The sequence below is a fragment of the Brienomyrus brachyistius genome, chromosome 20 (assembly GCF_023856365.1).
Source record: "Brienomyrus brachyistius isolate T26 chromosome 20, BBRACH_0.4, whole genome shotgun sequence".
NCBI lineage: Eukaryota > Metazoa > Chordata > Actinopteri > Osteoglossiformes > Mormyridae > Brienomyrus > Brienomyrus brachyistius.
The window spans coordinates 20,226,142-20,247,392 of NC_064552.1; the positions used below are offsets into that span (position 1 = coordinate 20,226,142).

The 21,251-nt window shown below is 41.3% G+C and overlaps 3 protein-coding genes across 7 annotated transcripts in view; 2 read left to right on the forward strand and 1 right to left on the reverse strand.

Moving 5' to 3' along the window:
• Positions 1 to 117, reverse strand: part of LOC125715929 (potassium voltage-gated channel subfamily H member 1-like) — a 91,399-nt gene extending 91,282 nt beyond the window's left edge. Inside the window, exon 1 of the mRNA XM_048988012.1 lies at positions 107 to 117. The gene's annotated coding sequence lies outside the window, so the exon portion shown is untranslated. The remainder of the gene's footprint in view (positions 1 to 106) is intronic.
• Positions 118 to 2,154: 2,037 nt separating this feature from the next.
• rcor3 (REST corepressor 3) lies at positions 2,155 to 9,376 on the forward strand. Of its 3 annotated transcripts, none has more exons than XM_048987879.1 (12): positions 2,155 to 2,383; positions 2,489 to 2,545; positions 3,845 to 3,922; positions 4,009 to 4,061; positions 4,272 to 4,433; positions 4,666 to 4,790; positions 4,870 to 4,948; positions 5,126 to 5,380; positions 5,674 to 5,751; positions 5,983 to 6,040; positions 6,188 to 6,435; positions 7,447 to 9,376. In XM_048987879.1, exons 1-12 carry the CDS (start codon positions 2,260 to 2,262, stop codon positions 7,777 to 7,779), a joined length of 1,650 nt encoding a protein of 549 aa, XP_048843836.1. In that variant the 5' UTR covers positions 2,155 to 2,259; the 3' UTR covers positions 7,780 to 9,376. The 3 variants fall into 3 exon arrangements, with proteins under 3 accessions (XP_048843836.1, XP_048843837.1, XP_048843838.1); XM_048987880.1 differs by having other exon boundaries at positions 5,162 to 5,380; XM_048987881.1 differs by lacking the exon at positions 7,447 to 9,376 and having other exon boundaries at positions 6,188 to 7,102.
• Positions 9,377 to 10,884: 1,508 nt separating this feature from the next.
• traf5 (Tnf receptor-associated factor 5) lies at positions 10,885 to 21,251 on the forward strand. Of its 3 annotated transcripts, none has more exons than XM_048987990.1 (12): positions 10,885 to 11,057; positions 12,255 to 12,771; positions 13,477 to 13,714; positions 14,158 to 14,215; positions 14,360 to 14,461; positions 14,811 to 14,975; positions 15,065 to 15,142; positions 15,824 to 15,898; positions 16,060 to 16,152; positions 16,710 to 16,850; positions 17,025 to 17,196; positions 17,692 to 21,251. In XM_048987990.1, the coding sequence occupies exons 3-12, from the start codon at positions 13,482 to 13,484 to the stop codon at positions 18,267 to 18,269; spliced, it is 1,695 nt and encodes a 564-aa protein (XP_048843947.1). In that variant the 5' UTR covers positions 10,885 to 11,057; positions 12,255 to 12,771; positions 13,477 to 13,481; the 3' UTR covers positions 18,270 to 21,251. The 3 variants fall into 3 exon arrangements, with proteins under 3 accessions (XP_048843947.1, XP_048843949.1, XP_048843946.1); XM_048987992.1 differs by having other exon boundaries at positions 12,262 to 12,771; XM_048987989.1 differs by lacking the exon at positions 12,255 to 12,771.

Here is a 21,251-nt window from a genome sequence, read left to right on the forward strand (position 1 = left end):
TGTGTCCCCCGACATTCAAAATCCTTCTGACACCCGTGTTATACGCTATTAGTTGGCACAAATTCAAAGTCCTGCCCCTGTCTGAAATGTACTCGGGTGACGTCACCAGGCTGGAAGACACGTGGGTCGTTCTCGGTGATTCTCATCTGCTGGGCCTGGAGGGGCAATGTTTTTGGAATAAATAAAGAATGATGAAAACTAACTTAATTCTTCAAAAGAACAAAATTCACCATTTGCAATGTATTGGCCTTAAGTGGCTAGACGACAAGAAGGTAAATAATTTATTTATTTAAATCCGACAGACTGTGTGTGGCAAGACATTAGGGTTCTTTCCTTCTCATACTTATCAAGGTTAAGAGAACTGAAACAGTATGAATATTGTATAATTTTCGTAAACAACAACGAAACATGTTCTTATATTTTCTATAGGAGGCACGGTGGCAAAGTGGTTATCGCTATTCGAGTGTCTGCCTTGGATCTACCTGTGTGGCGTTTTAATCTGGGGTTTCCTGGGTCCCTCACTCCTCGGTCACCAAATTCCAAGTACGTGTGAATGGACTTTGGTGGATTGGCCCCTCCGCACTGCCCTGCGTCCGTAGGCTCCGAACCCCCGCGACCCTGAATTAGACTTCTGCACTGAAGAGTGTATAGAAAATGGATGGATGGTTTCAATAGTATGCCGTCCCTTCCTAAATCTCCGGGATTAACCAATAAAAAGATCAACATCGTCCGTAAGAAAATATAAATAATTCTTAACAAGTTGGATTACAAGCATTTTTTTGCATAGAACTGTTGCTACGTTTTACAACTACATTTATGTGTTACATTTATCATAAAAACCTATATCATTAGTTGGATAAATAAAGACCCAAAGTTGAGCTAAGTGTCCAGCTGGTGTGTTTATACAAACATGTTTAAGTAAATCTAATCATTACCATGGGCAAATTCACAATTTAGATACGCTAGCATCGTATAGTATTTTGTCATTCTTATTTTAATCGTAGTATTTAAAGATTACACATAGGTATTTATCAATCGATCACTTCGTTTTCAGATTTTAATTGGGTAACATAGTTCCGAGTATCATTTAAAATTTATTTGGTGAATTTGGATTTTACATTATATCGTATCCGGCTAAACAAATAAAGATGCCTAGTTCTTATTGATTATATGAAACAAAATTAAGATCCTGTACTTTATATTTTTTTCCGTAATGCTTAGCCTACATCTGGGTGATTTTACAGATCAGCCCACCCAAAGCCGCTGTCAATATTTTGAACACAAAGGCGAATAGATGTTCTTTGAAAATTGCACTAAGCTCCATTTGTGATTTGTCACTATTTCATTACATATTATCACCTGAACAACTGGCGGGTTGTCTACTTGCAATTCGATCTTTGTCACTATTTGGAAACTGCTTCCTGCTGGTTTCTGAAAGCAGTGCGTTGCCTCCATCTGCTGGTAGAAAAGTTGCCATTGATTATCTATAATATTTATATACAAAACAGCAACAAAGTGTTTTCTGTCATTATAAACTGTATATAAATTATTACGAAACTACTGAAATATTGGGGTTTTTCTGTCAAAACATTTGCATATATTACTTGATTGATTAAAATATTATAAGAAGATTAACACGTATATTCACAGATATGGCGTGTTCGCATGACTTATTAACTCCCTTGTTAACAAGACTGTTATTCTATTTTAAAAGTTGTTAAAGGTTGACAGTTGCTACAGTAAGTTTGTTAAGAAAAACTACAGACTTGATGATTTTAAAAATCTTCTATTTCTCTATTTCTACTTTCTAACGGTAAAATTGTTGTTAAATGCAATATGCATTCTATTTTTATTTATTTGCAGAATCACAACATTCGATGTCCAGTCTTGCAAAGTGTTTTCTATTTCAACCGGCTTAAGCTCAGGCCGTAGTTCGACTGCACGGTTGCGACAATTCCTTCCGCTAAAAAAAATAGGGCCTATAACAGTCGATAGATTTATAGGTATATATTGCTATAAAACTTTCTTTATTAAACAGTTTCCATTTACATGTTTGGTAAACATACGGAAATTTGTGACATGATTCCAAAAGACAAGAATCGATTAAGATGATGGTGGATTAATACTTGACATTTGCTCAGTGACACTACTGCGCAGCGCAGAACTGGGGTTGGTACAAAACAGCACGGTTAGGGAGAAGTACATTGAGCGCTTGATTTTTTGAACTATTTGAATAAGAAAACAAATAAATAATTATAAATGCCTGGGATGATGGAAAAGGGTTCTGAATATCTTGGGAAGGGGCGATCAAATGGGACGAAAAGCCCATCCAACGCTTCGAATGGACATTTTTCGGACGATAGTGGCAGCGACGAAGAGCATGGTATAGCCTCGAACTCTGCCTTTTAACTATAGTTAGTAATTATTTGTTTGAAAATGTATATTTTGTTGGAATAGTTTTTGCATTATTTTCTACTTATTTTTCTAGACGTTGGAATGCGAGTGGGATCGGAATATCAAGCGACTATCCCTGAATACGATCCTGGTAAAGTATTATCGACTATATCAACCATCTTGCTAGCAGTACAGTACCTGACGCTAGCAAGTGGTAGCCTCGATCTCGATGTTTAAACCTCAACATTGAATGGTATTTTAAATAAAAATTGCAACACAATAATAATTATGGACAGTTTATCTGTAAGTTTATATTATATAAGTTTCGAGCGTTATTTTAATTGTTATTTGTATATTTAATGACTTCGCGAAAGCTGCTCTTTTTACTTACTAGCTAGTTTTAGAGTCTCATCGAGAAATTAAAATGCTCCTGGTTAGTGGATTTTTAATATATTCGTTTGCGTCGAAATAGATGCAATGAAACGATGTCTGTAGTTATTCGTAGACAAGCCGTCGATCGGCCTCTCCGGTCCCCCTAACTGCGCTGCACGAATGCATGCAATGCAGCCTTTCCACCCAACTCGTTTCTTCTCCTTCTTGGCCATAATCGAGCTAACTATGGAGTTTTTCTTTAAAACAACTCAAATGGCGACTTGATGTGCGAAACTTTGACAGCCGATGTCTCGCGCGTTTGGCTGCTTCCTGGCGAGAGGCTGAACTACAAAAATGTGTCGCCGCGAAGTGTTAATGGGGCGGGCGAGTTCGCTGCTTAATCGCCGTGCCTCCGCGACATTTTGAAGGCGTTTCAGATGACCTCCTGTGCCAAGTCAGATAGAGGAACTGCAACCTTTTCATCTTCACATAGGAACATTATGGAACCCAGAAGCGGGGACTGCAGTTAAACTTAAACGTGGGCATAGATCTCCGAGGACGGCGGCCCGAAAACGAACCTTCCTATAAACTTTTATATTAAACGTCGAGTGTGATGCGACCTTATAATATATACATACACAAACTCTTTACGTAATTCGCGAGCATGCATTCATGGTGAAATGTTTTAAATATGTTTTTGAGTATAGGTTCCTAACATGTAAATGAATATTTTGAATTTAAAATGTTGATTTATTATTAGTCTGTTAGGCCTATGTCATTCATACGACATTATATTTTCTGACAATTAACCAAATATCTAAAATCCCCGTTACTGGAGAAATAGCAGGGACCCTAAATTGTATTACTGTTTTAGCGCTGGGTATTTGTATTTTTTGTCATGTTTAGTCTGAGATGAAAAGCAGCCCATACTAAATAGTTTTTTGCTTTATTTTTAGGCTTTATAACTTCTACTTTTCATAGAATAGATCTAAAAATGGGGTAAGGGGATTACTGTGAATATTTATCATTTCTCAGTTCGTATAAGTTTAATTTGTTTTTCATTTTCAATTTTCCAAAGGCTCCACAAAGTACAGTGAGAAGGACAGTGGAGGGATGCTGGTATGGTCTCCATACCATACAATTGTTGATACTAAATGTAAGACTCATATTTGCTCTTATTATTTATGTGTATCTTTTTCACCTTTCTGCTTTGTTTACGCTAACAGTGTTTTCTCTTCACAGTGGATGAATATATTGCCATTGCAAAAGAAAAACATGGATACAATGTCGAGCAGGTTGGTCTTTTATCCACTGATAGTGAATTTCCTGAAAAGGCAGAAACAGTAATATTGAAATGCTAGTGAAAATATTAAGATCTAAATATTCATCTGAAAGTATAGATAACATGATGTTCATGCATAATTTTATTAATAATAATGCAATAAGCTAAGTTGTTACGCTATGTTAAGTAACCCACACCTTTGACTCTCTGGTGCCCCCTGCAGGCTTTGGGGATGCTGTTCTGGCACAAGCATAACATAGAGAAGTCGCTGGCTGACCTGCCCAACTTCACTCCCTTCCCCGATGAATGGACTGTGGAAGACAAAGTCTTATTTGAGCAGGCCTTTAGTTTTCATGGCAAAAGCTTTCACAGGATTCAACAAATGGTAACTAGCCACCTGGCATCTATTGTGCATCATTTCTGAAACACGATGTGTTGGTATTACATTAATTACCGTCACGTGCAGTTGGATCTCTGCAAATTTCTGTGTGATGTATTTCTTATTTCAGTACTGAAAAGTGATGGGGTTTTTATTTATTTAAAATCACTGGCATTGTCATACCCTTAAGTTAGCGCTTCCTATTTTTAATAATGTACCTATTATTGTCTTTCGCTAGCTGCCAGATAAGTCTATTTCCAGTCTGGTGAAGTACTACTACTCGTGGAAAAAGACCCGTTCCAGGACAAGTTTGATGGACAGACAGGCGAGAAAACTGGCAAATCGGAGTAACCAAGATGAGAGGTAATGCTCCAGTACCTGGCGGCGCAAGAACCCTTGCACTTGATTTCCGCAAGAAGTAATAATTCACTTTCCATGATAGCGATGAAGAAATGGAAGAGGCGAATCCCATAGAAGCAAATGACAGTGATTATGACCCCACCAAGGAGACGAAAAAAGAGGTAACTCTCCTCAAAAATGTCTTTAATTTCTTTTAAAAATTAATTCAAATTAATTGCAGTCAGAATTTGAACGAGCAGATCGCTCAGAATTCTGATATGACTTCCCAGTCGGTATTTTGTCTTGTGCTGGTTCAACTTCATGGAAGGTATCTAGAGATCTGTGTTACTGTTCTTCAGCCATCTATTCATGCACGTGTGTGCTGTCCTCCAAAGACCCATTCTGAGCCACCGGCCCCAACCACTAAGATTGGGATGGGCAGAAGAGAGCATCAGACTCTACAGCACCGCCACCACTCACAGCGCTCCAAGTGCCGCCCGCCCAAGGGCATGTACCTCACTCAGGAGGATGTGGTGGCTGTGTCCTGTAGCTCCACAGCTGCCAACACCGTCCTCAGGCAGCTGGACATGGAACTGGTGTCCTTAAAGCGACAGGTATTACATTATGACCATTCTGGTGCAGAAATCTAACCCTGCTTTGCACCGGTGAAATCTCAATGCTGGACCACATGATCATCAAAGTAAAAAGCCTGCTAGATGTGTGTGGTGACATCTAAAAAGTTAGGATTTAAAGCTATGTCCAAAACTGTGTCACGAAGTTGTACTTAATATATTTCTGTCGTTGACTTAATGGGTATGCTTTAGCCTTTCAGATATTTCATTCTTTTAGTATTAATGTATTGCTATACCGGATCCTTTTCATTTTGTGACTCGTTTGGTCTTTTCAGGTTCAAAATGCAAAACAGCTGAACAGCATTCTCAAACAGAAGATGGAATCTGGTATAGATGATTACAGATTGCCCGAGGTAGTAATGACCACCTGCTGTTGTGGGTCTGATTCTGAATCTATGAACGCACAATCACCCAAAACAGCGATAGGTGGATTAACTGTATAAAGTTTATATGTCTGGGAGCAAATGTTCTGATAGCAATTAATGTGCTAATATATACTGTGCTGTGTACTAATATTTTCAGTGTACTAATATGTTCTGTGTACTAATATTATCAGTGTACTAATATGTATGTCTTTCATGTAGAGCAACCAGAAAATTAATGCACGCTGGACAACAGACGAACAGCTTCTTGCCGTTCAAGGTAATTGTCACTTTTCCTTTAGCGAATAGCTAAAATATATATATATATATCTATGACGTCTGTCTGTGGTTATCGTAAGGGTGATTTGCAATTTGTGTGACTGGGAGAGCACCTCTGAATATCCCTACAACGTGCTTTCGTCCCCAGGCGTCCGGAAATATGGGAAAGACTTTCAAGCTATCGCCGACGTTATTGGTAATAAAACCGTAGGGCAGGTAAAGAACTTCTTTGTCAACTACCGTCGTCGATTTAACTTGGAGGAGGTGCTGCAGGAGTGGGAGGCGGAGCAGGGAACGCGCGCCCCCAACGGCGACGTCGCAACCTCAGGGGAGGAGGGCAAAAACAGCTCCAACACTCCGACGTCAGGGAAGAGTACAGATGAAGAGGAAGAGGAGGTTGTGGATCGTTCTTCTTACCCTTAAAACCCTTGTGAATTAACAGCCGTAGATGGTTGGTAGCTGATATCATATGGTTTTGAGTCACCTATATATTAGACTCTGTTCATATAAATTGTAATATATTTAGGTTACATTATACTTTTTGAATTTTATTTTGTTTTTTTCTTTTAAGCAGGGAGTGTATTCCTCGTCCATGTGGCAGTTATTTGTTTATGATTTAAAGCAACCTATAATACTGATTTATTATTATTATTATTATTACTATTATTATTATTTTAATCGCAAATTTTTAATCTCATCCCCCAACATTGCTTTACATTACAGTGGCAGAATTAGCTTTACAGTTCCTTGATTTCCAGAACTCATTTGTTGTTTGCTCAGTTATAAATGTATTGCAGTCATACATGGCAAATTGTACACGTTTTTTTTTTGTTTTTATTTTGTTTGTTTGTTTTCTTTGACCTGCATTTCAAGAGGATGGTAGCAAGCAGCTTCGCTATGAGTGTAATCGCCTTGAATTGTTAATGGCTTCCAACAACATCCTTTTGGGTGCCATAACTTTATGTAGATCAGTTTTTAAAAACTATGCGCTACCAGGTAGACCAAAAAAATGTAACAGTTGAACGGTGCGTTGTGCCAAAATAAAATAAACTATATTAAACGACCTCGATCCTGTTAGTTTCTGTTATACTCTGATGAAGCCACAATCTGGCAAAACGTTTGTTTAACTCCGGGCTACTCATTCCTCAGTGTTATTAATAAATTCTTGATTTATTTCTAACAATTTCTATTGCTTTATTGAGTGTGAACCGATTTCTCTAATTTTCCTGTAGCAACAAAAGCTGATTTAGCTTAAAAATATGAAAGGGTTACGGTAATCTTTTCTTTTTCACCCCATTATCTGATGTTTGACAGCATTGTTTAACCCACTGCTTGTTGTTGACGTGAGTTAATCAGTCAGGTGATCTGATGAGAAGCAAATGCGAACTAACCAAGTGTCTCCTCCAGGGCCAGATGACCCCAGCGTCAGGCCCATCCCCCGTGGCTCAGGCCTCGCTGGCCCCGCCCCCCGCCACCAGCACGGCGTCCCTGAACCAGCCGCCACCCCTGCTGCGGCCTGGCCTGCCCAGTACCCCGGCCCTGCACCGCCAGCCTCCGCCGCTCCAGCAGCAGGCCCGATTCCTCCGGCCAGCTCTCAACCAGCCACCCCCCCTCATCCGGCCCTCCAACCCCATGCCCCCCCGCCTCAATCCCCGCCCCTCCTTGGCGTCGGTTGCCGGCCAGCAGCCCCCGACCCTGATCGGCATCCAGACGGAGACGCAGTCGTCCTCCTTGCACTGAGAACGTGTCGTTTACAAGAGAACCTTATCCCCCCCCCCCCCCCCCCCAAAAAAAGGCTACATTGTTTGGTGTCACTAATGTTTGTTGTAAGCAGGTCAAGTTTTTGTACATAAGTACAGTCTTAACGTTTATTATGTAAACTCCAGTACATGTTATTTGTGGATTTGTATTTATTTCCAAACTGTTTAATTATAGATTGTGATGTGTGACTGAAAACACGACAGCAGTTCAAAAAATGTCCCTCAGTCACCCCAGGTGATGCCCGTTGTTATATAACTGCCAAAAGAAAGTACCAAACTATTTACAAAGAATCAAAAGCTTAAAAGTTAAGCTAGTGGTAGTTTAGAAGTTAAGGATTTTGTTTTATGTGTTTCAACAATCCCCCTTTTTCGTTTTGTTCTCTTGAGTTTTGTTCTGATTTTATGAAACACATTGGTTCTGTCTTGTATGTAAATATTCGGTTATTTATTTTATACCTGGTGCTATGGACTCCTGACTAATTTGTGTGGAATAGTTGTTGCCATGAAAGTGCTCTTAATTAGTGAGAAGCATTTTTTTTACTATAATTTTGTAATTCTGTTTAGCACATTATAGAAATTAAGATATGATTATGGATTTTTTTTTGGTTGAAAAAAATCGTGGCTTTGTAAATTAGTTTACTTTTATTTTTTTTATCTTTTCCACTTTTAATGTGAACGAAAACGGTATGTACATTTCATTTGGATCCTTTTTTATGTTACCATGCGAATATTCCAATTAATTGGTAACCACCACTGACACTGAGGTAGTTTAAAGTAATTTTATTTATTTTATTCTTTGGCTTTTGAGTGTGAGCGGTAAAACAGAACAGAACCCCATAAGCTTATCCGACCTTCCTAAACTCTGTTACCGCTGTTGTAAAGTATTATGCCCTGCATGGCGCCGAAAATGCCGTTATCGTTGAAAACACAATGGCGGACTGGCAATGTGGCCCTGCCCGAGAGAAGAGGGGTTCTCACTCTCCAGAACTGTACTTAAGACAAACACCTGAGTACAATCTCAGGTTAATATTTATAATTGGTTGCTTTAAAAAAGATCTTGTGGGTTAGCTTATGGTACTTATTGCATTAATGTCCTGAAACACTGAACATGTATGTAACCGTAAACCCGCGGGCTGCTGGGATTTTTATCAGTACGCGCCATCCTGCCTTAACTATACTGCATGACATTGCAAACATATCCTTCTCGTCTAATTAATTAGTAAATGTGAACTGCATGCTTAGATGGAATAAGGCAGATGTAGCTTTTCCAGATGATTGTCTTATAGGCTATACCAACCTATTGAAAGTTAGTCCTCTTGTGTACATTTTGATCTTCATCCTTCTTTCAGCCCTTCGTTCATTACAATATTATTAAAATACAGCATTCAGCGTGCTTGTGCGTTTCCTGGGTTTGGACTGTTGACTTTTTAACGAAGCTTTGTTTTAACACAGTATTACCGCAGCTGTACAGTCCTTTTGATAATTTTGCTATTTGACCTCGGACCTTGAATACACGAGACATACTGATCAAATAATGGAAATGAAAGATATTGCCAACATTAAAACGCATAAGGCAATCTGAATTGTATTTTATGTTTGTAGGGTGTCTTTCATATTTTGTTAACATCATGTCCAAACGCTGGCTTTTATTGTACCACACTGCAGATGTCAGTAATTTGATGATATACGGTAGGATATTTAATATAGATATTTAAAGGTGTCTTTTATGTAAGTAGCTTGTGATTCAGTTTAAAATATAACTATTAATCAGAGCAATTAGGGGTGAAGAACAAAATGCAATTTCCGAAGAGGTTACCAGGTATAGTGGAGGCGCATTTGCTGCCCTGTAACAGCAGTGTATACGATACCGGCAAATCATTTGCATGTATTGACATGCCATTGTTTAATATTTTTAATTGTGATTCTGTTCTTCCCATGCAACCTGTGGAAAAGAAGCATTAAATTTGGGAGTAATTTGTGCCGCCGGTTTGCTGTATTATTTATTCATTTTCTAAATCTGCTTGGTTTTGCTCTTGTTTGTCGCCGATGTGAATATAATCGCCCGTAAACTTGCAGTGAACACTTTCTGCATGCCCCACATACAGGTCGGAAAAGTTTTACCAGAATCCCTTTAAAAAACCCTCTATTGTAGGTGATTGTGATCGCATCCGTTTCAGTTATGGTAAGTTTTGCTTTTCAGCTGCAGCAAATCTGTGTGTTTTTTTTCTCTCCACTTTAATGCTCGAAGCAAAGAGACATTTTATAGCCTACTGACCAGGGATGAGTGTCCCGATAACGATCCATCTTGGTGAATAACAAAAAAGATAACGAACTACTTAGCGTCACGAAGCTTTAGTGAAGCCTATCCCAGTATAGCTGATATACTGGTTTTAACGTCGTATGCGTACCACTCATATCTTACAGCAAAACAAATTATTTTGTTAGCGTATACTTGAACGCTCCATTTTTTTTACAAAATAAAAAGTTTATAAATTAAACATTACAATCACCTAGCTTAATAAGAAAACTAGCATCAACCCATTGTTTTATTAGTTATTTTTGTTTTGAAAATGATAACTTACTTTCTTTGATATTATAGCATTATTCTACATTATTTATTAGGCTTAGTTGAGGGAAAAGTACATATTTTATATCGGATGGACGTTAAGGAGGAGGCATGGTACATGTTGATGAATCAGTCTTTCGGTTGTGTCATAGTGAACGTTACATTTATATTATAACATTATTAGATTTTTGCTTACATATAGGCTACTCATATATTTAAAGTAACCTTGGGTACTGATCCCATTCTTTTGCTCCGATATTAATATCGTATACCTTTTCCCGCAGTAGATAACGGCGCAGCGTTAGGTAAATACACTGCAAGCTGTGATGTATATATTAATTAAGTATGCTCAACATAATTCTTCTTTTTTTAGATATACCTGCCTGTATCATATAACAGAGCACATGTCTGAGCAACTCATGTCGCTTTTAGTAAATTGGTTTTATAACTCTTGCCCTGTAACGCAGCCGTGTCTTATCACTTCGTGTATTTCTCGCTTTTGCACGCCAGACTTCCTCACTTTTTCCGCTCCATCTGTACTTGTAAGCGTATAGTTTGCTCCGGCGGCCAGTGTCTCTGACAACCCTTCAGCGCTCAAGTACGCGGTGTCCGCAGCCCCCCGTGGGATATGCGCAGGAGATCGGATAAAAATCAGATTTTACGTCGCAGGATTTACATTTCGGGGAAACTAGGTATGTTTACTGCGATCGGTGCTGTAACTTCTTTTACGAGGCGTGTAAATCATGTCGCGCACTGTAAAAAACGAAAGTACATTTGTTCACCTAATCAGGCATTATTTTGAACCCCAGTCCCCAGATACGATTTCTTTTTTCAAAATTTTACATGTCTGATATTGTTAAGGAGTTGCAATTTTTAAAAAGAGGATTATTGAAATAATAACTCAGTATAGCAAAACAGCGCACCGAGATGGTCTTGCAACCGCGGGGATTTCCCAGTAGCTTGAACTGCACATGCTTTTGGTTGGGTATATATGTCTGAATATCTTTGGCAATGCACAAGCTTTCTTAAAGCCCAGTAAAAGGCACGCTTATTTTCGAATTTAATGCAACACCCGCTAATGCAACCAGTATCAATTTGACACAGTTTATTTTAAACTGAAATCGGGCAAAACCTGCAGGCTGGAATTCTCATATTCAGGGTGACGACGAGCAGATGCAGTTTGGTGGCGTGTGAAACTTTGTTTCTTGGCCTTTAATACGGCCCGAATAAATATGTGCAGGATTGGGCAGCATCTGCTCTGACACCGTGCGTCCATAAACACCGCCGCTTTCACAATGATTATTTCACATGTTTTATGAAGAGCACAGCATAGGTGTGTAACACTTTCAGCATTCATTGAAAACATTGTTGGAAGACAGCAGTAAAGTTTTATTTTTGGTCAGTAGTGATTGCATCGTGAAAATGAACTTTGAGTAAATCAAGTATAAAAAGGCGATTGATCATTGTCATGCTCACGTGATGATAGCCTTTGTTGTATTTATCGTGTGTTGTTGGCATGTATCTTTCCCGGGTCCTGCCTGGATTTTTGTAATGACCAGTAATAGAAACGTCACCATTTGCTACATGAATGTGTTTGCCTCATGTGTCGCAGTTTAAAGGTGCTGGTTTCTCCAGGTCTCTGTACCGCCATGGCAGGATGTTGCCTATTCTCATATTCCTCTCATTTGTTCATTTCTTTCGGGGTCCTTCAGAGCCAAGTGGCTAATCGATGGGGCTGTTTGGTTACAGTGTTTGTGTGTCTCTCTACACTTTTTCTTTTGAATACGCCATTGAGCTGTATGTTGTGGAATAGTGCGGGTGCACTGCGCGTTAAGGCGAGCTGTCTATCTCATACCTCCCTTTCCTGTCTGTGGCTTTGTGGTGTTGAGTGAGCAGGTTACGGAGGTACATTTCTGCAGTTCCGACAGTTCTGATGACGTTTTGGTCAGAGATGCCGTTAGTCTGTCATCCTGTAGCAGTGTAGAGCGGTGGAGACCCCACACGGATCATGGCCGGAAGGATGTGAGAGTGCTGATGGGATGTCTGCAGTGTGGAATCAGGCAGGTGGTTTGTTTATCTGTGGGGTGATGATTGGCGGCTGGATGGGCAAGGCCATCTCAAAATGTCTTTAATGAGATCTCTGTTGCAGATTTAATGTAATGCATATCAGTGTTTTTTCGCTATCAGAAAATGGTTGCCATCTTACATTTTTTCGGGGATGGGTCCCTCTCACAGTGTTTTTAATATTAATTTCATTTATTCATTTTTTTCTTGTTCTGTCTTTGAACATACATGTGAAGTACAACAGGAGTCTCCGTCTTCAGACAGCAGTTACTGTCACCTCAGACAGGAGTCTCCGTCCTCTGGCAAGACTCTTTGTCCTCAGACAGGACTCTCTGTCCTCTGGTAGGAGTTTTTGTCCTCAAACATCAGAATGAAGTCTCTGTCCTCTGATTGGAGTCTCTGACCTCAGTCAGAGTCCTCAAAAAGAAGTCACTGTCTTCTCAGACAGGAATCTCCATCCTCAGGCAGGACTCTTTGTCCTCAGGGTGGAGTCTGTGGTAGGAGTCACTGTCACCCCAGACAGGAGTCTCCATCCTCTGATAGGACTCTCTGTCCTCTGGTAGGAGTCTTTGTCCTCATGCAGGAGTCTCAAATATCAGACTGAAGTCTCTGTCCTCTGATTGGAGTCTCTGACCTCAGTCAGGAGTGTCAAAATCCTCAAATAGAAGTCACTGTCTTCTCAAACAGGAATCTCCATCCTCAGGCAGGACTTTTTGTACTCAGACTGGAGTCTGTGATAGGAGTGACTGTCACCCCAGACAGGAATCTCCATCCTCAGGCAGGACTCTTTGTCCTTAGACTGGAGTATGTGGTAGGAGTCACTGTCTTCTCAGACAGGAATCTCCATCCTCAGGCAGGACTCTTTGTCCTCAGACTGGAGTCTGTGATAGGAGTGACTGTCACCCCAGACAGGAATCCCATTCTCAGACTAGACTCTCTGTACTCTGGTAGGAGTCTCTGTCCTCAGGCATGAGTCTCCATTCTCAGACAGAAGTCAGTGTCGGCATACTTCTCCATAATCAGGTGTTCTCTCTCTTCTTGATGCAGGCTAAATGGCTACTGAGGAATGTGCTGGTGCAGATGCCCGATCCAGGGGCCTCTCTCGGCAGAACTCGGGTTTGGTCAGCTCGTGGGAGTTTGATCCAGCCCTGATGATACGGGTGCTGAAGTTTGTGGAGAAGCTGGAGGAGCAGTACATGTGCCCCAGCTGTGGGCGCGTGGTGCTGAACCCACACCAGACTGGATGTGGGCATATCTTCTGCTACCAGTGCATCCGAGCCTTTCTGTAAGGGGTCGAGAGAACATACCGATGAACCACACTTCTCCAATTCAGATTATCCACCATCTCATTAATTACCGTACATTGCAGAGCTTTCTGTGCCATATGTACACGGTAAAATTACTTGCTTCAGACAATAATAGATAGACCATAAAAAGATACCAATAAATAAAAATAAAGAATAAACAAATATCAATATGATTTTATGATATGCCCTACTATGCCCAGCATACACACATAAAAGAAACATGAAAAATTGTGGGCATATCATAAAATTTTAAGTCAAATCGTAAAAGTATGTTTCACTAATTCAAATAAACTTTTGCATTTTTTTAGATTTGTACATGAAATGATGTATTAAGAATGTGTGAGTTACCTATTACCATTTCTGTCCCAGTTCTTTCTCTTGGAGTTTAATGCGCTTATACGCGTATAATTCTGCCTTTCAGGGAAGGGGGCGCCACTCCTACATGCCCCATTGACAACAGTGTCATTAAAGCCAGTGAGGTGAGGTTTAGTGGGAGGAGATACTGGATGGGGTAGATGGTTGGACCACAGAAAAAGCTCTTCCATCATCTTTACGTGATTAAAAATACACTAAATGGACAGGCAGATATGTTGATGATACTTGTTTTGTGTTAATTCCTGTAGGTTTTTCAAGATAATTGTTGCAAAAGGGAGATTTCAAACTTAGAAATCTACTGCAGCAACTCTCCAAGCTGCTCGCAAAAAGTGACTTTATGTCGTTTGCAGGTGAGCTGCGGTTGGTTTCTGTTTTTTTTTGTATCATAATAATTGTTCCATTTATCTGTTTTCTATAATTGCTTATCCATCTTTCTTCCATGCAGCATCATTGACTGCATTTTGGAGAGCCTAATAGAACAATTTCTAATTAATATTTTATTATTTAGCAAAGAATCGTATATACGGTACCTTGGTAGTACAGGTTTGAGTGTTTGCACAGTATTTGGTAATGTAAATCTGATGGAGTATATTACATGAGTTTGTCTCACACATGCAGCATGTAAACCCTCGAACCGTAATTTGCCGTGTGCTTTCTGCAGTGTTCGTTTACCTTTCTGTCACTTCCCGTAACTCTCAGGATCACCTGAAGATCTGTCCATTCGAATCGCTCCAGTGCGCCAACTCGGGATGCCCGGACGTCTTATTGCGCAAGGACATGGAGAAGCACCTGAGCAGCAAATGCGCCTATCGCATGGAGCCGTGTCCACACTGCCAGAAGCATTACAGGCTGATCCAGCTGATGGTGAGCTTGCACCTTCTCGCCTGCCTTCTTGCTGCAGCCCACGGGCCAGAAATCTCAGCCTGTGACATGGTCTCTCTGCATCATCTTAGGACCACGAAAGCACCATCTGCCCAGAGGTGAAGGTTCAGTGCCCTAACAACTGTCAGCAGAAGATTAAAAGGCATAAGGTCAGTCATGGGTCTCGTTAGGTCCAATCACTGGGGGCTATAGCCTGAGTATTTTAGCCCTGATGCCTATTCCTTCAAAATAAAAGTCAAGCCCCAAGTAAACTTGATTTAGCCTCTGATCGTATCAATAGCTAGACACACCCCTGAGGTCAAGTTTACTCTTTTCAAGACTTGTTTCCTTTCTTTTGAAAAAAGTTTAAAGAAAATTTGAAAGTTATGATTTTCACACGTCCGTTGGAAATAGCATTTCATGCATTTTGTGCTGAAAATCACGTCATGGCTTTTGTTCGGAGAACCTTCACAGCTCTCTGATGTGTTGATTGCTGCACTGCAACACATCAAAGAGAGCTCACCCTCCTCCTTTTCTCACTCTAGAAAATGGTTTTTCATTCACTTAAAATTTCAAAGTAGTCTGAATAAATGTAAAACCAAGATTTTAAAATGACACCTAGTGTGATTCTATTTTCAGAATCAGGTTTATTGACCAAATGTGTGTGTGGCACACACAAGGATTTTGTTTCCGGCATTTGGTGTCTCTCCGGTACAATATAAGACTATTACAATATTCTTGTGATACTGTTTCCCTTGATGTTGTGGTGTTGTCTTCATGACTGGTTCACTGATAGTTGTACCTCAGGAATGATTTCTGTGTGCCGCTTGGCGCCTGTGATCCTTTCTTAGCTTGAAGATCATTATCACGAGTGTCCTGAAGTGGTGACGGACTGCATCTATAAGAAATATGGCTGCTGCGTTAGGGTTCGTACACAAACTGGCTCTTTTCAGACCCAACAACCATGTCTGTGATTGATGTATGCCATTGACTGAAACAGAAATTCCTGGGAATTAGTTTGACACGGTGTTAATTGGTCCAGATTACCGTTTTCGTAAGCACTGCTTCGTCTATTTGCTTTGAACAGGAGAAGCGTGTGAAGGTTCAGGTTCACGAGGATGCTGCTCTCAATGACCACCTGCTGCTTGTTCTTGAGAGCAACACCAAGCTGGAGAAACAGGCATGACGAGCCTTACCTTCACCCACCTTCACTTACACAAAAATGATTGGTTCAGAAAGATATCCAATCGGATTATAGAAGAGGTGGGTCCAAGCAACTAGAGGAGACAGGACCAAGGTGTCTGATTGGTTGGTCCTGCCTCCTGTAGTTGCTTGGACACAACTTTTAGCTTTTGAGTGTGTGTGCCATACTGTATGATGGATTAGCATCCTATCCTGGCTGTCCCCTACTTTCTACCAGGTGACGCTTGTGGTAGGTTTCTGGTTCACTGTTATAAGTGTTTGTAAGTTGGATGGATCCATCCCATCCATCTATAAGGCCACACAACACAGGCAGAACAGTAAATTCCACCAGTGGGGATGTAAACTGGCAGCTCTAGTGGTGCGAATCACAGTGCCACTGTAAGTGTCAATGGCAAGTCAAATTATTTCGTTTCGAGAAATAATTTATTTATTGTAGCTTCAAGCTAGACATACCCCTAGACGCACACCATTGTAAGCCAGTCTGCCTTTGCACAAAATTGGGCGTTACATGAGTGGTGAACGATCTCTGGACAGATCGATGACCTGCAGCAGAACCTAGTGTTGAAGCACCATGAGTTCCAGGAGAGGACCAACTTAGTCAGCAGCCTGGAGAGGGAGTTCAAACCACTGGCACAGCAAATGACGAGGAGCGACCACATGCTATCTACCCTGCAGGTACAAGTCGCTACCCGACACATCATCACTACCTGCGTGTTACTGTGAAATACACCAACTTCCTGCTTACATTGTAAAAGAGAGTTGCTTCCATACTGTGGTTATTCTGGTAAACTATGGTTGGCAAAGTTTTTTATGCTTGTTGTGCCTGTTTATATGGACTTCCTGTCACAGAGGTCCCTCGAAGAGCAGAAGGACCGGGTCTCTGCCATTCAGCTCCAACTCCAGCAGCTCACCCAGGCTTTTAGCCAGGACTCAGGCCGCACGGAGCTGGCCCAACTTAGGTGCTCGCTGGACAACCTGAAACAGCAGGTGTCAGTCATTGAAGGGCTCAAGGAACGGCTGGGTGAGTCACCGGAGCAACCCGGCCAGAGGGTGGGATCGCCCAATCAGAATGAACAGGGGCTTGTACAGGGGCGTGGCCACGAGGACACCACTCAGCTGAAAGCTGATTGGTCCCTGGAGTGCTCCTTCCCCTGTCACTCGCCGATTCAAACAATATCATTAGCAAATGATGAAGTTTGCCCCTGTATATAAATTATGCCCCCTCTAATGCCCCCCGCCATCTTAGAATCCTAGAATTACCCCAGAAAAGATAGACAACTAGAAAGAGTTGAATGTAGTCTTCAGAAATTGCCAGATAGTTCACTCAGGCTTCTAGACAGGACTTGGGCTGTACCAAGCTGCCCCACTTCAGGTGCTTGCTCTATAACCTAAAACAGAAGGTATGAGTCATTAACATTTTCTAATACTGAAAACAGGTACTCATCAGTATTGAAGTCGATACACGTAGACATGATATTTCATTGTATTGGATGTTCATTTCCTCTACCCCCCACAGTCATTCTCGAGGACAACTACATGCGTCACACGAGGCTGCTGAACATCCACGTGGACCAGCTGCGGCGCAACGAAGAGCGCTTCCATGAGCTGGAGTCCACCTCATACAACGGGAAGCTCATCTGGAAGATTCGCGACTACCAGAAGAAGAAGAAGGAGACCGCGGCAGAGGGCCGCGCCGTCTTCAGCTCCCCCTTCTACACCAGCCGCAGCGGCTACAAGCTGAGTGCCCGTGCCTACCTCAACGGGGACGGCTCCGGCCGGGGTACCCATCTGTCCCTCTACGTGGTGCTGATGCGGGGTGATTTTGACGCCCTCCTGCCCTGGCCATTCCAGCAGTCCGTGGCCCTCACGGTGATGGACCAGAGCGGCAGCCGCAAGGACGTCACCACGGTCTTCAAGCCCGACCCGACCAGCAGCAGCTTCCACAGGCCCACGTCAGACACGAACGTGGCCACTGGATTTCCCAGCTTCATCTCCCACACTGTGCTGGAGGCCCCCAAGGATGCGGTGTTTGTGAAGGACGACACACTCTTCATCAAAGTCAAGGTGGACACAACCGGCCTGGAGGACCTTTAGCTCTTAGGGCCGAAGATACACCCTTGTGAAAATTCATTGAAACAAGTAGGATTTAATATTTTATTCAGAAAAGCCAACAATATGCGTTCATTAGTCGCCTTTCAGTGGGTTGGGGTTACCTTATCATATGTAGGAAATTTCTAGTGGCGCAACTATCCCACTTCTTCAGTGTAGATTACGATCCAGATACCAGAATCGAGGGTATCATCCAACACCAGGACTCTGTTTTTGAACTAGTAAATACAAATGAAAAAATAAGGCTTTGTCAATTAGGTTGCTAGAATCATACATAACGTACTCTTCCACCTCGTTTGTACATCTTGTTTTAAGCGTTCTTGAGGCATTTAGAGTTCGATATGAATATCTTCCCGGAGAGGATACGCAAGTGGCGAATGCTTAAAATGCCTCACAATTTTTCTCCCACTGGCGACGATGTGACTTACACTTCGCTGGCATTGCAGCCCCTCATGTATCACAAGTTGCAGTGAGTATGCAAAACAGCCCAAACTAGCAACTGCCAAATCATCAATTGATTTTCATCGTCTTGCACAATTGCGTGCGCTTTGTTTAGTGGAAATTTCCACTAAGTGCTACTCCCACTTCTCAAAAGTTTGTTTTTACAAAGATTGCAAATCTCCGTGCTACTAGTTGTTGTTAAAAGCGTAAAATACTTCCTGATCGTCACCCTCTTATCTGATGTTCTTACGCTCCTCCTACTGCAAGGGGTCTGCAATGTAACAGCAGGTCGCTGCGCTCACACCCACTGAGACGCAGAAAAATTGATGGCAGCCTTAGCGTTCAGCTTTAATGGCACAAAAACACATCTAAAATGGGAAAGAGCTGTTGTGCGATTTATTGTACAAATCAATTTAACAAGAAATAGGAGCCATCTTTTTACAGACTGCCGAAAACTAAATAAGTAAGTAATGGAAGTGGATCGGTTGCATATGTCCGATACCCGATCTGTATAATCAGCATGGATATCTTTCAGCATGATTTAGCCCTGTGCCATATGTAAAAAATGGTGAGGAATTTCATCAAGAAAATCAAGGTAAATAGACTGGCCTGGAAACTCTCTGGATTTAAACCCTATAGAGAATGTGAGGTCAGTCGGTAAGCAGGGCCTTCGGGGAATGAACTGTACCCCAAAAGGACCCCAAGAGCATCAAAGACGGCTCAAAGTCATTGTATTCTATGCCAAGACACATCCAAATGCTGCTAAACAACCATGGGGGTCATCCCATCCATCCATTGTCCAAACCGCTATCCTACTGGGTCGCGGGGGGTCCGGAGCCTATCCCGGAAGCAATGGGCACGAGGCTGGGAACAACCCAGGATGGGGGGCCAGCCCATCACAGGGCACACTCACACACCATTCACTCACACATACACACATACAGGCAATTTTAGTAATTCCAATTAGCCTCAGCATGTTTTTGGACTGTGGGGGGAAACCGGAGTACCCGGAGGAAACCCCACGATGACATGGGGAGAACATGCAAACTCCACACACATGTGACCCAGGCGGAAACTCGAACCCGGGTCCCAGAGGTGTGAGGCAACAGTGCTAACCACTGCACCACCATGCGGCCCCCCATGGGGGTCATATTATACATTAAAATGTTGATATGTTGAACTTGTTTCCATTAATTTACACAAGGGTTTGCTTTGCTTGCAAATCAGGAAACTGGGACAGTAAGAATTGAGGCCAGTGACGTAATGGGAACTGTTGTGGCCTCGTATCGCCAAGCTATTTGATCCAGCCCACGGAACTTGCAAGCAGTCCCCATGTTTGCAAGGCTTTCCAATGCATACTTCAGCTTAGGGTTCAGCCGATATTTGAATTCGCTTTATCGATTATTGTCGAAAAAAAAATCAAGATTACGGATAATCTCTAAACACATGATCATGAATGACATGTTTATATAGCTTATTTTGCATTTTCGTTTACAAGAAATACATAGGTAATGTTGTTTGTTAATAATGCCCTTAAAGCAGTGCTCTAGAGCCTGTAATTTCTAATATTTGTTTGACACATATTTCGAAAATGTTAGTTTCTATGTCGCTGTGGAGAGAGCTTTGCAGTCTAATGCACATGAAAGCCCTTTTTGTCATGTTTGCAACTCATGACACAAATGCGAAAACTACTCAAGAGCCAATTACAGTGTTCTACTCACCTTCTATTTTCCACATTTGTGGCAGGAAGTGTTGCCCAGATAAACAACGTTGCTGAGCATTTCTTAATTCTGATAACATTTTCCATGCTGTGAATTTTACTCATTTGAAGCTTTGTATTTTAGTGTGTTTCTATGTGAAAAAAATACATCATCTGAGATTGATGCATTGTATGGTGTACATTTAAGTTAGTTACAGTATTTACATCTCAGGCTTTCAGAATCAACAGGCCATCATAGTGTCACATGACACATCATGACATGATATTTTTAGGCAGCATGTCTTTTCTGAATGATGTCATTTTACATTTGGTTAAAGCAATGAGCTGGAGCTCAGTTATGTAATTGTACATTTCTTTCAGCAATAACTTGTAAACATGTAAACAACTTTGGATAAAATGTCATCATTTATGCATTTCATATATTTACCATCATATAACCATTCTATATGATTTGTATAATAGAAATATTGATAATTTATTTTTGATACATCAGCATAATAAATTCTGGAATTATTTATTGCTGCTCTAGAAGGCTGGATTGTATGTCTTGCATTTCAAAGCCAGTCCACTCTTTCTCAACACTCAGAACTTGGGCTAAAAAGTATTATTTTGAATAATTCTTTAATATCATTTATTTATTTTTTTGCTTGACAAATTTTAGAGCCCCCTCACCCACCTCACCTTGTTGGCAGGTTTACAAATTGTTCGTGTACGTGTTTTCCTCCTCTCCCATTTTTGTTTGCTCTCACGTTTACTTTACCAGCATTGCACTATTTTCTGTGAAATAAATTTGCTTTGAAATTTAA